The sequence below is a fragment of the Monopterus albus genome, unplaced genomic scaffold (assembly GCF_001952655.1).
Source record: "Monopterus albus unplaced genomic scaffold, M_albus_1.0 scaffold331.1, whole genome shotgun sequence".
Lineage (NCBI taxonomy): Eukaryota > Metazoa > Chordata > Actinopteri > Synbranchiformes > Synbranchidae > Monopterus > Monopterus albus.
In genome coordinates, this window is record NW_018128211.1 from 187,872 (window position 1) to 200,944 (window position 13,073).

Consider the following 13,073-nt stretch of genomic DNA (forward strand, 5'->3'; position numbering starts at 1 on the left):
TTCATGTATCACAGGTCAAACCGGTCTATTTTTGTGACTCGCTCACTGTTGTGTTCGAGCAGTCCTTACACAGTCGTTCTAGGTGTAACGCCACTGAAGTGTTTTCTTTCTCTGTCTAGTTTTTACCCTTGGTGACTGCTCTTCAGATGCCAGATTTTACACTTTATAAATTATGATGCATTATTATATGGTAGATTCATGTCAAATTATCATGCAAGAAAGTGGCACAGCAGATCTGCAATTAGCTTGTGAAGAGATGAGTTAAGTAATATTGTACGTCTGAACGTCTCCAGATGCCCAAAAACAGGCACACAGGAATGGATAGTTAGGAATCAAGGAAGCCAGGGAACCTACAAAGAGGTCAGAGGGTTAGCCAGTAAGCCAGGTGGAAGGCTGGAACAGTTCCAGAAGATGACCTAGCACAGGGGAAAGAGGCTGAGCGTCCTCAGGGGCCGACCACAAGCCAGGGTAGGATGCCGAGACTGCTCAGAGGGATGGCCCCAGAGCCAGGCAAAGAGTTGAGGCCGCTCAACAGAAAACTATTACCTTGGAACTGGATAGAAAACCAAGGCTACTAGGGGAGGCATCCCCTGAGCCATACAGAAAATCGAGGAAGCTCAGGGGAGTGGCTTCTAAGCCAGGGTGATCCCAGAGATTGGCTACAAAGCTGGGCAGAATGATGAGGCCATTCAGGGGGCAACCTCGAGACTTGGGACTACTCAGGGGGCCGGCCTTGGGTGGGGGCAAGAAACTGAAGTCACCCAGGGGGCCAGCCTCAGGACCTGGCAGGGAAGGTAGATAGGATGCTGACATCCGAGGAGGAGCCTTTCCAGTGAGCAAGCAGACTGGGCATCGGCTCAGAGCATGCAGACAGACTTACAGCTTAAAACCCTTTTCTTAAGGAACCCAGAAAAAAAGAGCTAAGAAAGTTCCTTTAAATGGGGAAGAGTCTGTGTCCTGCGCAGGTTTAATGTAGGGGCAGCCATTTAAGCCTTTAGTTGGGGTTTAAAATCTCTGGCCTCAGCAGGGTCTAAAATCAGCTTGTTATATAGTCTAGAGTGTTGCTTGTAAAATCCTTTAAAAATATTAGTCTCCTGTAAGCTTTGTGCTAGATGTTGATAACTGCCAGTAGTATCCACAACTGGTAATGTACAGCAACCAGCCAACAGTGGGAGACTCGCAGTGGAGCTCTGGGAGCTGTCACATTTTCCATCTTTATATGCAACCTATTGTGTTAGCTGTTAGCTTGCCAGCTACAGTAGTTCACCAACTATCCATGCAAGTTGTTCATACAACACCAAGATTTGAAGAGTGGTTATTTTGCATAGACAGGGACAAATTTAATTGTGTCATATTCTGTTAAGTCAAGGCCTGTATCCTTTAAAGTGACAACTCATAACCAAACTCAGATAGTCATGCAACAAGAGTGGCCTAGTTACAAGAAGTGATATGAGACAGACTGTTACATGGAAATCTGTAGGTTCTGATGTTACCCTGGACAGTGTTACATTTTATTGTACATCAAAATCAGGTTCAGAATCAGCTTTACTGGCCAGGTGTGTTGGACACGCGAGGAATTTGACTGGTACAGTGGCTCTCAATGTGTATATACAATGTTCTTCTGTAAAGCAATGAGTAGACAAGTAAACAAGGTAAGTGTGCAAACAAGAAAAAGGAATGTGCATTAGGAAAATAAAAATAAAGTACTTAGAAATATAGAACTATATATACACATGGTTTAGATGCAGTTTTCCAGATAGATATACACAAAAGTATATCTACAAGGTATTGCACTGGGGGTCCTTGTGTCTGGTTGTCCTGGTGTACAGTGACTTGTAGCGCCATCCAGAGGGGAGGAGTTTGTTTCCAGGGTGTGAGGGGTCTGCAGAAATCTTCTCTGCCCTCCTTTTGACCCATGAGGTGTACAGGTCCTCCATGGAGGGCAGGCTGGCACCGATAATTCTTTCTGCAATCCTGACTGTCTGCTAGAGTCAAATCCTGTCCTGTTTGGTTGCTGAACCAAACCAGACAGTGATGGATGAGCAGAGAACAGACTCGATGATTCCTCTGTAGAACTGTATATCATGCTAACACTAATCTCACTATAAAAAAGCAGAGTGGTAAAGATGTAGGGGGACAAGGAATGATGTAAAGTGGGAAAAAAAGGAGGCAGGAGGCAGTGTAGAGGAAAATAGAAATTAAGATGGTGGCTGGTAGGATACAAGGAATGCGAGCACCCTGCACTAAAATGAATGATGTGCATTAGAACAAAAGAAAGTAAGAAAGAAACAGATGTATGAAGTTGAAAAAATAAAAGAGAAAATAAACAAATAAAAACAGGAACAGAGGACGGCAGTGGAGAAAAGCAAGGGTGTTCAGGAAATTATTTCCCCCAGCTGTATGGTGCTGTGGGCCTGACAACCATTAATAGCAACAACAAACTCCAGATGCTCTATAATAATGGTGCAATCCCATGGCCATTGAATACATAATGCAAATCAAGTTACTGTACTGTGACTGACAGACTGAAAAAGTGGTGTTGTCTCAGGGAGTACTGCAAACTCAGGCTCTTCTCATGTTCCTATTTTGCACTACAGTGTTGTTTTCATCTAACCACATTACCTCTAGTGCATTATAGTGACCTTCAACAAAGTAGATCCAAGTTATCAAGATGACTGACACAGAATTAGCAGCAGAGAAAGTAAACAAGTGTTTACCTATGTTATAACTAATTAGTGTTGTATTAAATGTTCTGTTGTGGTTTGACATGTTTTTACTGTGTGGCTCCTTGTTCTATAGAAATCTCACTCATAACCTAAAATATGCTTTAATACAGTGGTTCTCAAAGTGTGGGGCGTGCCCCACTAGTGGGGAATAAAGACATGACAGGTGGGGCGCAATGAACGGAAAAAATTAGAAATGGGTCATTAATACAAGTAAATTAAAATAACATTAAAAAAAATCAGAAATCAGAAAAAAGTGGAACCATAGAGCAACAATAACAGTTTACCGTCGGCATGTTAACTGCAGCGCAACAATATTAGGAAAGGTTCACAAAGAGGGCCAATAGTGTACGTGGTGGCCATAATAACGTAAATGGATACATTTGTTACATGGACCACAAAAAAGTTGGCGCTTCAGCGCAAGCAGACAAAGAAACAACAGGCAGTAGCCTTATCAACCAAAACACCAGCTGAAAAGAAAATATGATGAAGGATTCATGGTGGGAATGGTGGGGGCAGAGGAGGGACCCATGTGTGTCTTGTGTCTTAAGCCGCTGGCAGCAGGCATGAGACCCAACAAATTAAGAAGACATTTAAAGACAACACACCCCAGTCACGTTAATAAGCCACTCGGCTGGCAGAATACCACCAGCAGGAAAATCGCATGGTAAAATCTGCATCAGTGGACAGCAAAGCACAAATGGCTTCCTTCAAAGTTGCATACAGAACTGCACAGTGCAAAAATCCCACACAGTTGCTGAGCAGCTCATTCTCCCTGCTGCTGTAGACATGGTGTTGATTATGCTGGATGAGACAAGTGCTGCAAAATTGAAAAATATCCCCGTCAAACAATACAGTTGAACTTATATATTATCTGTTTTGAACTTGGTGTTATTTGATATTTCAATATATTTGAAATTTAAAAATTGGCCGATTTCATTTTTTTTTTTTTTTTGACAAGTGGGGCTTGGAAATTCGCCCACCCTCTTAAGTGGGGAATGACAAAAAATGTTTGAGAACCACAGCTTTAAAATGACATCCCTATAGAGCCTTGTTATACTTTACTTTTAAATGTAAAATTGTATGCTCTTAATTGGGTGTCAGTTTTCCCAGTAGTATCGAAAATAGTATCAAATATCAATATTATCAAAGTTATAAATTCCAGGATCATGACAACACTAATTCGATTCATTCTGAAGTATCAGGTTTATTACACATCACCGCTCATCACAGCTGCAGCCTCAAATTACTATACAGATTCCACATGAATAAAAGCAGAGAGTAAAGGAAAAGCACATTTCCTGCTACAGAATGCAAATGGGGGAGAGGATAGAAATGACTAAACTCAAAAGAAAAATACAGGATGAAGAAAACACATCTGGAAAAGGACAGATGTGGAGATTGTCTCTTGTCTCAGACTATAGATATAGACTGGTAGTAATTCAGACAATGCACATGAACTATCCAACGAGATACAGTATGTCAGTAGGACAGTCTGGCAGGCCATTATGTCAGAAATACTCTTCTCATGCGGCCATATCATTTGAGGTTAACCATTAGTGTTGTACTGTCGAAGCAACCAATCAAAATGTAGAACTGCTAAAACACAAAGCTGTTGAGTAACAACTTGTCTGAGCAAGATTTTGCTTTTAAAAATTCACTGGTTATGGTTCTCCCATCACCAAAATGGACCTACAAGCTGACTGATGCCCTGAAATAATTCTACTGGAGAAATAAAGCTCTTTGCATTAAACTCTCTACTCTTACAGTATAAAACTCTAGGTGATGTAAAACCTACCACGGAGGACTCAAATCTCCAAACCTTCAAGTCTGTCTACTCTAGTATTAGCTATGTCGCTAAATTTGTAAAGCCCACGCTCCTGGCTGCTATCATTGGAGAACTGCAAAAATGTATCTTCAGAACCTATAATTATTTGGCACAATCCCCCAGTGTTAAACTCAGTGAAACAATTTGTTAATATCCTACTGTGTTATTCAAGGGCATCATTCTTCTTGAGCATAACTGTCCTTGTTAAAAGGGTAATGTCATTTGGACTATTCCATTTTCCTCCCCTCTTGTTTCTCCCCCCGCGAGTGGTATGTTCCAGTTCTCACAGTGTGTCACATTAGCCACCGTGTGAGGGGATAAATAGCATTGTATTCGGAGTTCCAGTTAGTCGGAATGTATTACCAAGTTTACCCCCCTTCTGGTGTGCGTCCATGAATGTGGGTAAAGTTTGCTATATTATGCGTTGGTAATAAGAAGAAAAAAGGCCGATTTACGTTAAAGAATTGACGTCTTATGTATTCGTTAGTGTTACTTATGTAGACTTAGAACGCCCTTCTGTGGCTGTTTTGGGACTATTACACGGTCCGCTTCATTTGCGATATTAGGTCATACAGACACGTATGTAACCCAGAAATGGTTAATTTGGGAAGTATCTGTTCGATTGTGTAATATCATTTCATCATTTGTTGTTATTTGTATTTCTTGATTTAGATAACCATACCTCCGATATGTGGAATAAACGTTGTGATCTAATAGTCACTTCAGTGGTGGGCTGTGCTTTAAACCCAAGTCCAAGAGAGGCCAAAGTCAACCATCTCTGTTTTTCAGTCCTGCTTGGGCATATCATCTGCAACATTCAGCTGGTACACTTCCCTTTTGCATTCCCTTTCTTCACTCTAAGTGGGGTTGGTCTAAACAATGCCAGAAATCTGTGTACAATTGCAAACACAAGTTCCCAGGGCCTAAGATGGTCTTCAAATTTTTTTGTTGTTCAAAATACAGTCAGCTAGAATTATTGACTTGTTCTTATATGTTTCTACCAACCAGTCAAGTTGCAGTTTAATGTACATGCATGTCTGTTCAGATTTATATAATATATGTAGCAAAGACTTTAAAGAGCACATGTCATGCTCTTCCATGTTTTCTGACTTAATTTAAATGTTACAATGGTGAATTATCATCTTAAATGTGGCCTAAAGCTAAAAAAGAAGCTCAAAAAATGAGGTGTATGTATGTTCTAGCATTTCTATGCAGAAGCAACTCATTTACACAAGTCTCACAAACTCTTGCTCATGAGACTTTTTTTCTAACTAAACTAAGTCTTACGTGATAGTTTAAGGATTTCCTTGAATGGCCATAATCCCAAGGCAGTTGCGCGTTCATGTGAGCTTGCCTGACATCCATGGTGCCAGTGTAAAAGCGGAACTTTTCAACTTCTCCCAGTTTTGTGGATATATTTTACCTCCTGCTGCTGCAGTGTGACCAAAGGATGTGGAGAAAAACGCAGAGCCTGGGGTTACTGCATGCTCAAGAATGTTCCTGCACAAGGACTAGTTGTTTTACCTGACCAAGTCCTGACCTACAAGCAGTCAGCCAGTGAACCCCCCCGCGGCAATGAATTATCAGCTCATCAATGCTGGATTCCCCCGAGGTACAGTACCTGTTTGTTGTGCCTTAGATTTTGTGTTACCTACTTATCTACTCTATATTTCACTTGTATTGTGTGGCATTCATGTGGAGGACAGAGTACGAATTTTTCATTGTATTGCACAATCCTCTCTTTCTTTCCAACTGTCATCAGACACCTAAACAGCTGACAGGAGTTTATAATCAGGAATCACTTCATGTAATTGCACATTCATTGCTTACTGTTGCACATATAGCTTCAATGTAGCATACGTTCTCTCTTACTGTATATATGTTTCTCTTTATTGTATTCTCATTATACTTTTTATTATATTTCTTTCACTTGTTGTTTTTCAAGTGCTTTTAGATTGTTACTATCTACTTTATATTTTACTTTGTATTGTTTGGCATTCATTGTGGACAGCAAAGTAAGAATTTCATTGTACAGGGAAAGATGTTTCCTTACTGTGCATATGACAATAAACACTTTGACTCTGACTTAAACATGCAAAACCAATGATATGGTCTTTAAAGACTGCAGTGACCACACACACTGCAACATAATTATTGGATACAGTCATTTTACCACCATGAAATTAAAAGCCAGTGTCAGCTATATGACTCAAATTCAAGCCCAATAATACCAAAGTATCCAAATTCTAAAGGCATAACAGCCAAATCAATTCTGACTTCCTACAGAGATGAAAATATCCCTACAAGGATCTCATCACATCAAGAAAAGCATCACTCCTGCTTCACATCTTTGCTTACATGCTGTCAGGAACATACCGCTCTTGGTGTCTTTTCCATCAAGTAAGGGTCGGTAGTCACTCTTGGATACTGTCTCCCCCACCTTGTCGTCATAGCTCTCCTTCTCCAGTGTGGCCACAAAATCTCTCTTCAGCATGGCCTCAGCAGGAGCCATACCTGGGACCCCACCTCCACCCCCACCCAGAGCATCTCGCAGGCTCAGGTCCATAGTTCTGTTAATGCAAAGAAAAAGGACAGACTATTACTCTCATTATTCTTTTTTTTTTTTTACCCTTTACCTACTCTGATTAACAGCTGTTGTTTAATAAATAACATTGCGTGAATGTTATACAAGACACGTTACAAGGACAACATTCTGAGAAGGTTCTCGAAACGTTGCAGTCAGAACATTTTAGGTGCGTTAAATATGCAACGTTGCTTCAATGTTTGCAAACAAACATTGCATTCACAACATTTTAAGAACACTTATTGAATATTTCAGTTAGAACTTTATAAATCGGTGGAAAAATAACATTGCAAAAACATTTTTTATCAGTGAAAGCTTCCTTAAAACATTAACGGAATGTTTTCTACTAATGTTCCATGTGTAACCTTTGTAGAACTCGTAGAGAATGTTACTAAAAGTTGTGGGAACGTTCCTTCCTGGCTGGGAGGATACATAAAAGTGCAACTCCTTGCTCCCAGATTGCACAGCATTTATTATGTGTGACTTGACTGACAACTGATGACTACCTACTAAAAATCACCTAAGAAGATATAAAGAAACTAACATGTTTGACTGTTTTCTTTCTTCTTTGTTTTCAGCAACTCACTCCTCGCTGTCAGGTCCACTCGGTCCATTAAACCACCTTTTTTGTACTAGCACCTGGGTCAGCCATCTTGAGTCCAACCCCAGTTCTCCCTCACCCTCCTGGTGAGGTGGACTAAACCATAACACTTGCTCCTAATTCAGTTCAGTAAGACATGCTTGCCTGTGGAATTAATCTCTGAGATTGAGTAATACTTTACTTATAAAAGCTACAGCAATAATACTCATTTAAATGCTATTAAAACAGAACCTAATCTGTAACTACTCAAGAGCATTTGTGAATGTAGGCAAAGCTAAGTTGGCCAACTAACTGGATCCTCAGCAGGAGCCATACCTGGGACCCCACCTCCACCCCCACCCAGAGCATCTCGCAGGCTCAGGTCCATAGTTCTGTTAATGCAAAGAAAAAGGACAGACTATTACTCTCATTATTCTTTTTTTTTTTTTACCCTTTACCTACTCTGATTAACAGCTGTTGTTTAATAAATAACATTGCGTGAATGTTATACAAGACACGTTACAAGGACAACATTCTGAGAAGGTTCTCGAAACGTTGCAGTCAGAACATTTTAGGTGCGTTAAATATGCAACGTTGCTTCAATGTTTGCAAACAAACATTGCATTCACAACATTTTAAGAACACTTATTGAATATTTCAGTTAGAACTTTATAAATCGGTGGAAAAATAACATTGCAAAAACATTTTTTATCAGTGAAAGCTTCCTTAAAACATTAACGGAATGTTTTCTACTAATGTTCCATGTGTAACCTTTGTAGAACTCGTAGAGAATGTTACTAAAAGTTGTGGGAACGTTCCTTCCTGGCTGGGAGGATACATAAAAGTGCAACTCCTTGCTCCCAGATTGCACAGCATTTATTATGTGTGACTTGACTGACAACTGATGACTACCTACTAAAAATCACCTAAGAAGATATAAAGAAACTAACATGTTTGACTGTTTTCTTTCTTCTTTGTTTTCAGCAACTCACTCCTCGCTGTCAGGTCCACTCGGTCCATTAAACCACCTTTTTTGTACTAGCACCTGGGTCAGCCATCTTGAGTCCAACCCCAGTTCTCCCTCACCCTCCTGGTGAGGTGGACTAAACCATAACACTTGCTCCTAATTCAGTTCAGTAAGACATGCTTGCCTGTGGAATTAATCTCTGAGATTGAGTAATACTTTACTTATAAAAGCTACAGCAATAATACTCATTTAAATGCTATTAAAACAGAACCTAATCTGTAACTACTCAAGAGCATTTGTGAATGTAGGCAAAGCTAAGTTGGCCAACTAACTGGATGTCATTTTTAAACTGTAGGTCAGGTCAGCCCACTTGAGCTGATGTACTTTCTCTATTTTCCATCATTTTTAAAGTATAGACACACTGGGTAAAAAATTCACTGTAAGTTTGCTGAAAGGTAAATGTACTGTCAGTGTAACTTAAAGAAACAGTTATCTGTTCTGCATTTAGGTCAAACTTCTGCACAGTCACCCTGTTTGTGAGGGTTCTATCGCTTCCTGTTTTAGGCTCTTATTTTGTCGCCATTTCCTGTTTTAGGTTTATCTGTCATGGTTTCTTTACAGTAATCAGTGCTAATTGCCTGCACCTGTTTTCACCCCAATATAAGCAGCCTTCTCCCATCAGTAACCTGCCAGATTGTTCTTGTTTTCGTGCAGACTTTCCAGTGTTATCCTTGTTTTAGTGATTCATGTTATTGACCCCGGATTGTTTCCTGACTACCGATTTCTGCCTAGCCCTCCTGATTGTTGAATGTTTCTTCTGCATACCGACTACTGGACCAGCTTCTTGACCTCCCGTTTTTGGATCCCCTAGCTGTGCTCGTTTGCCGGTATTGACCCTGGACTGTTGTTTGACGTGGATATTGGATTCTGGACTATCACTGTGTATTTTCTGAGTGAATACAGAAAAGCAATATTCTTTACCCCATCTCGCCTGGCTTTGTAATTAAGTCCACCATTAACATTGTGGGTAGCTTTACTGGCTGACCCTGACACTGTTACGCTACAGCAATATGGGTCGCATAGCTGACGGACACACAGGATACTGAAATTGTAGCAGAGAGCAAGGTCACAGAGCATTATCCATCGATCCATTATCTATACCACTTATTTCTGAATAGGGTTGCAGGGGGGCTGGAGCCACTCCCAGCTGACATTGGGCGAGAGGCGGGGTCCACCCTGGACAGGTCGCCGGTCTATCACAGGGCTGACACGTAGACAAACAACTACATGCACTCACACTCACTCTTACAGGCAATTTTGAGTTGTCATTCAACCTAAGCTGCATGTCTTTGGACTGTGGGAGGAAGCCAGAGTACCCGGAGAACCCATGCAAGCACAGGGAGAACATGCAAACTCCGCACAGAAAGGCACCGGGTTGGCCCAGGCTCAAACCCCAGAACCTTCTTGCTGTGAGGTAACAGTGCAAACCATCATGCTGCTGTAGTTTATTACAATAATAATATTAATGTGCAGCCAGTTTTGTGACCTGACAGAGAAGCATATCACTGCTTTAGCTTCAGTTTCTAAACAGCTCAACAGGACAGCAGGTCCCTAACATGGCTGATTTCAGTTATGCTGTCGAGTCTTATGGAGGGTTCTCACACAGGCCTAGTTCAAGAGATAGACACCTTGCTATTCTGCAAAAAAACAGTCATCAAAGGAAAGGTCTAAGACAAAAAAGAACATTTCCCTGAATTTGATGTGGTAATACCTGAATGACCAGTCATTCAGTGAGGACTAAAAGGTGGTCAACATGCAGGAATAAAGTGACAGTAATTTCCACAAGCATTCACACAGTGTGAAAGCTTTTTTCTCTCACTGGTGAGGGCTCTGTCATCACCCAACTAATGTACAGTGGTGTGAAAAAGTATTTGCCCCCTTACTGATTTCTTATCTTTTTGCATGTTTGTCACACTGTAATGTTTCAGATCATCAAACAAATTTAAATATTAGTCAACGATAACACAAGTAAACACATCATGCAGTTTTTAAATGAAGGTTTTTATTATTAAGGGAAAACAAAATCCAAAACTACAAAGCCCTGTGTGAATAAGTGTTTCCCCCCCCTGTCAAAACATAACTTAACTCTGGTGAGGACTAAAAGGTGGTCAACATGCAGGAATAAAGTGACAGTAATTTCCACAAGCATTCACACAGTGTGAAAGCTTTTTTCTCTCACTGGTGAGGGCTCTGTCATCACCCAACTAATGTACATCAGGTCCCATATTTATCAAGCCTCTCTCAGAATCACCCCTAGGAATCACACTGAAATATATGTTAGGGCTAAAAACAACTTCTACTTCAGAGTCGGACTTAACAGTTAGTTATGAAGAATCCTACTCTGACATTCAGTAAGTGCGCCATCACTGTCTTACTACAGTCAGTCACAAAGTAGACATTGTATCCTTAATCATCCATAACCATTTGAGAGTTATTGCTATGATAACATTTTCAGATAAGCATCGAAGTGTCCTTGGGCAAGACACTGAACCCCCAAGTTGCCCCCAATGGTTAGAGCCATTGGTGTGAGTTGGTGCCGCAGATGGCTGCCTTGGTTCTGTACCGGAAACAAATTTCTTGTGTATAACATACTTGGCCAAATAAAGGTGATTATCAGGATGTCCCAGTAATTCTCTAAAATATATATTATATCTCTCCCATATTAGTTTCTCTCCACTGGCTCCCAGTAAAAATCCAGAATAGAATTTAAAATCCTTCTCCTAACATACGAAGCCCTTAATGACAAGGCTCCATCATATCTTAAAGACCTCATAGTGTCTTATCATCCCAACAGAGCACTTCGCTCTGAGTGCAGGTTTACTTGTGGTTCCTAGAGTCTACAGAGGTTTCCTCTATAATAATAGTAAGGTCTAGACCTTACTTTGTAAAGTGTCCTGAGATGACTTTTGTTGTGGTTTGGCGCTATATAAATAAAATTTGATTTTGATTTGATTTTATTATATCAAAGTGAAAACATGTTTTATAATTTTTGCTGATTTATTAAAAATCAGAAACAAAATCTCTCGTTCCCAAAAATATTCAGACCCTTTGCTGTGGCACTCCAAACTGCAGTCAGGTGGTCCTGTTTGCTTTAATGATTACTGAGATGAGTCTAGAATACAGGAGTCCATCTGTGTGCAAGCTGGACTGACTGGACACAGTTAAGAAAGGCACACACCTTTGTAAATACAGTCCAACCTTTCACACTGCATATCAGGACAAAAACCAAGCCATGATGTTTGAGGAACTCTCTGTAGACCTTAGCAATAAAACTGTGGAAATGCATAGGTCCAGGCAAGGGTGTAAAATCATTTCTAAAGCTTTGAGTGTTCCCAGAAGCACACTGGCCTGAATAACTGTGAAATGGAACTCTTCCTGGAGTTGGCCATTCAACCACACTCTGGTGCAGTGGGGGAACCTGCTAGAAAGATGACCATCTCAGCAGTGCTTCCTCAATGTACAATGGCTAGATGGAAACCACTCTCATCAAAAGGCATTTGTCAGCCTTCTTGGACTCCAAACCCGGGCATAAATTTCAGAGTAGCCATGGCAATCATTGTCCTAGCATCTGACCATGATGCCTTGTAGATTTTTTGGAGTTACACGGCCACAGTGGCCGGTGGGCCCTCATCTGATGTTAGAGGGTTCGCAGGTGTGTGTTTATGGCAGTATTAAGGAGAACAGTGCTTAATAAAGCCGTTCACCAGGTAGCGCTCCTTATAATTTAGAATAATAATAATAAAATAATGTACAACTTAAGTTCAAAGTGTTTATTTGTCATATGCAGAGTTAGGAAACGTGTTTCCCTGTACAATGAAATTCTTACTTTGCCGCCCATATGAATGCCACAAAATACAAATTAAATATAAAGTAGATAAATAGGTAACACAAAATCTTAGGGATTTTGGTCGTGGTCTTAAAGCAGGTGGGAACGATCCTCTGGCTGAGGGAGAGGTTGAAGATGGTGGTGAGAACATCAGCCAGCTCGCTAGCACATGCCCTGAGAGCCCTCCCAGGGATGTTGTCCGGTCCTGCTGCTTTGCGGGGGTTGATCTTCCTCAGGACTGTCCAGCTGTGGAGCTGATGATGCTGGTGGTGGTCCTGTAGTCTGTGATGTGCTGCAGGCCTTGCCACATCCGTGCGGAGTCAGCAGTAGAATAGAAGCCATTCAGCTTCTCTCTGTACTGCCTCTTGGCCGCTGTGATGGCTTTCCTCAGTCTGTACTTTGCAGTTTTGTACTCCATCTCATCGCCTGATCTGAATGCATGAGAGCGAGCACGCAGCATGTGCCGTACCTGTCTCTTTATCCAGGGCTTCTGGTTGGGGAACCT

General features: G+C 41.0%; 1 protein-coding gene across 5 annotated transcripts in view; it reads right to left on the reverse strand.

Moving 5' to 3' along the window:
* The window catches only part of map4l (microtubule associated protein 4 like), a 111,150-nt gene that overhangs the window by 88,950 nt on the left and 9,127 nt on the right, over positions 1–13,073 (reverse strand). For all 5 annotated transcript variants that reach the window (XM_020624563.1, XM_020624564.1, XM_020624562.1 and 2 more), the window contains exons 2-3: positions 8,052–8,107; positions 6,928–7,065 (exon numbers count right to left, since the gene is read on the reverse strand). In XM_020624563.1, coding sequence (XP_020480219.1) covers positions 6,928–7,065; positions 8,052–8,103 — 190 coding nt within the window. In that variant the 5' untranslated portion in view covers positions 8,104–8,107. The remainder of the gene's footprint in view (positions 1–6,927; positions 7,066–8,051; positions 8,108–13,073) is intronic.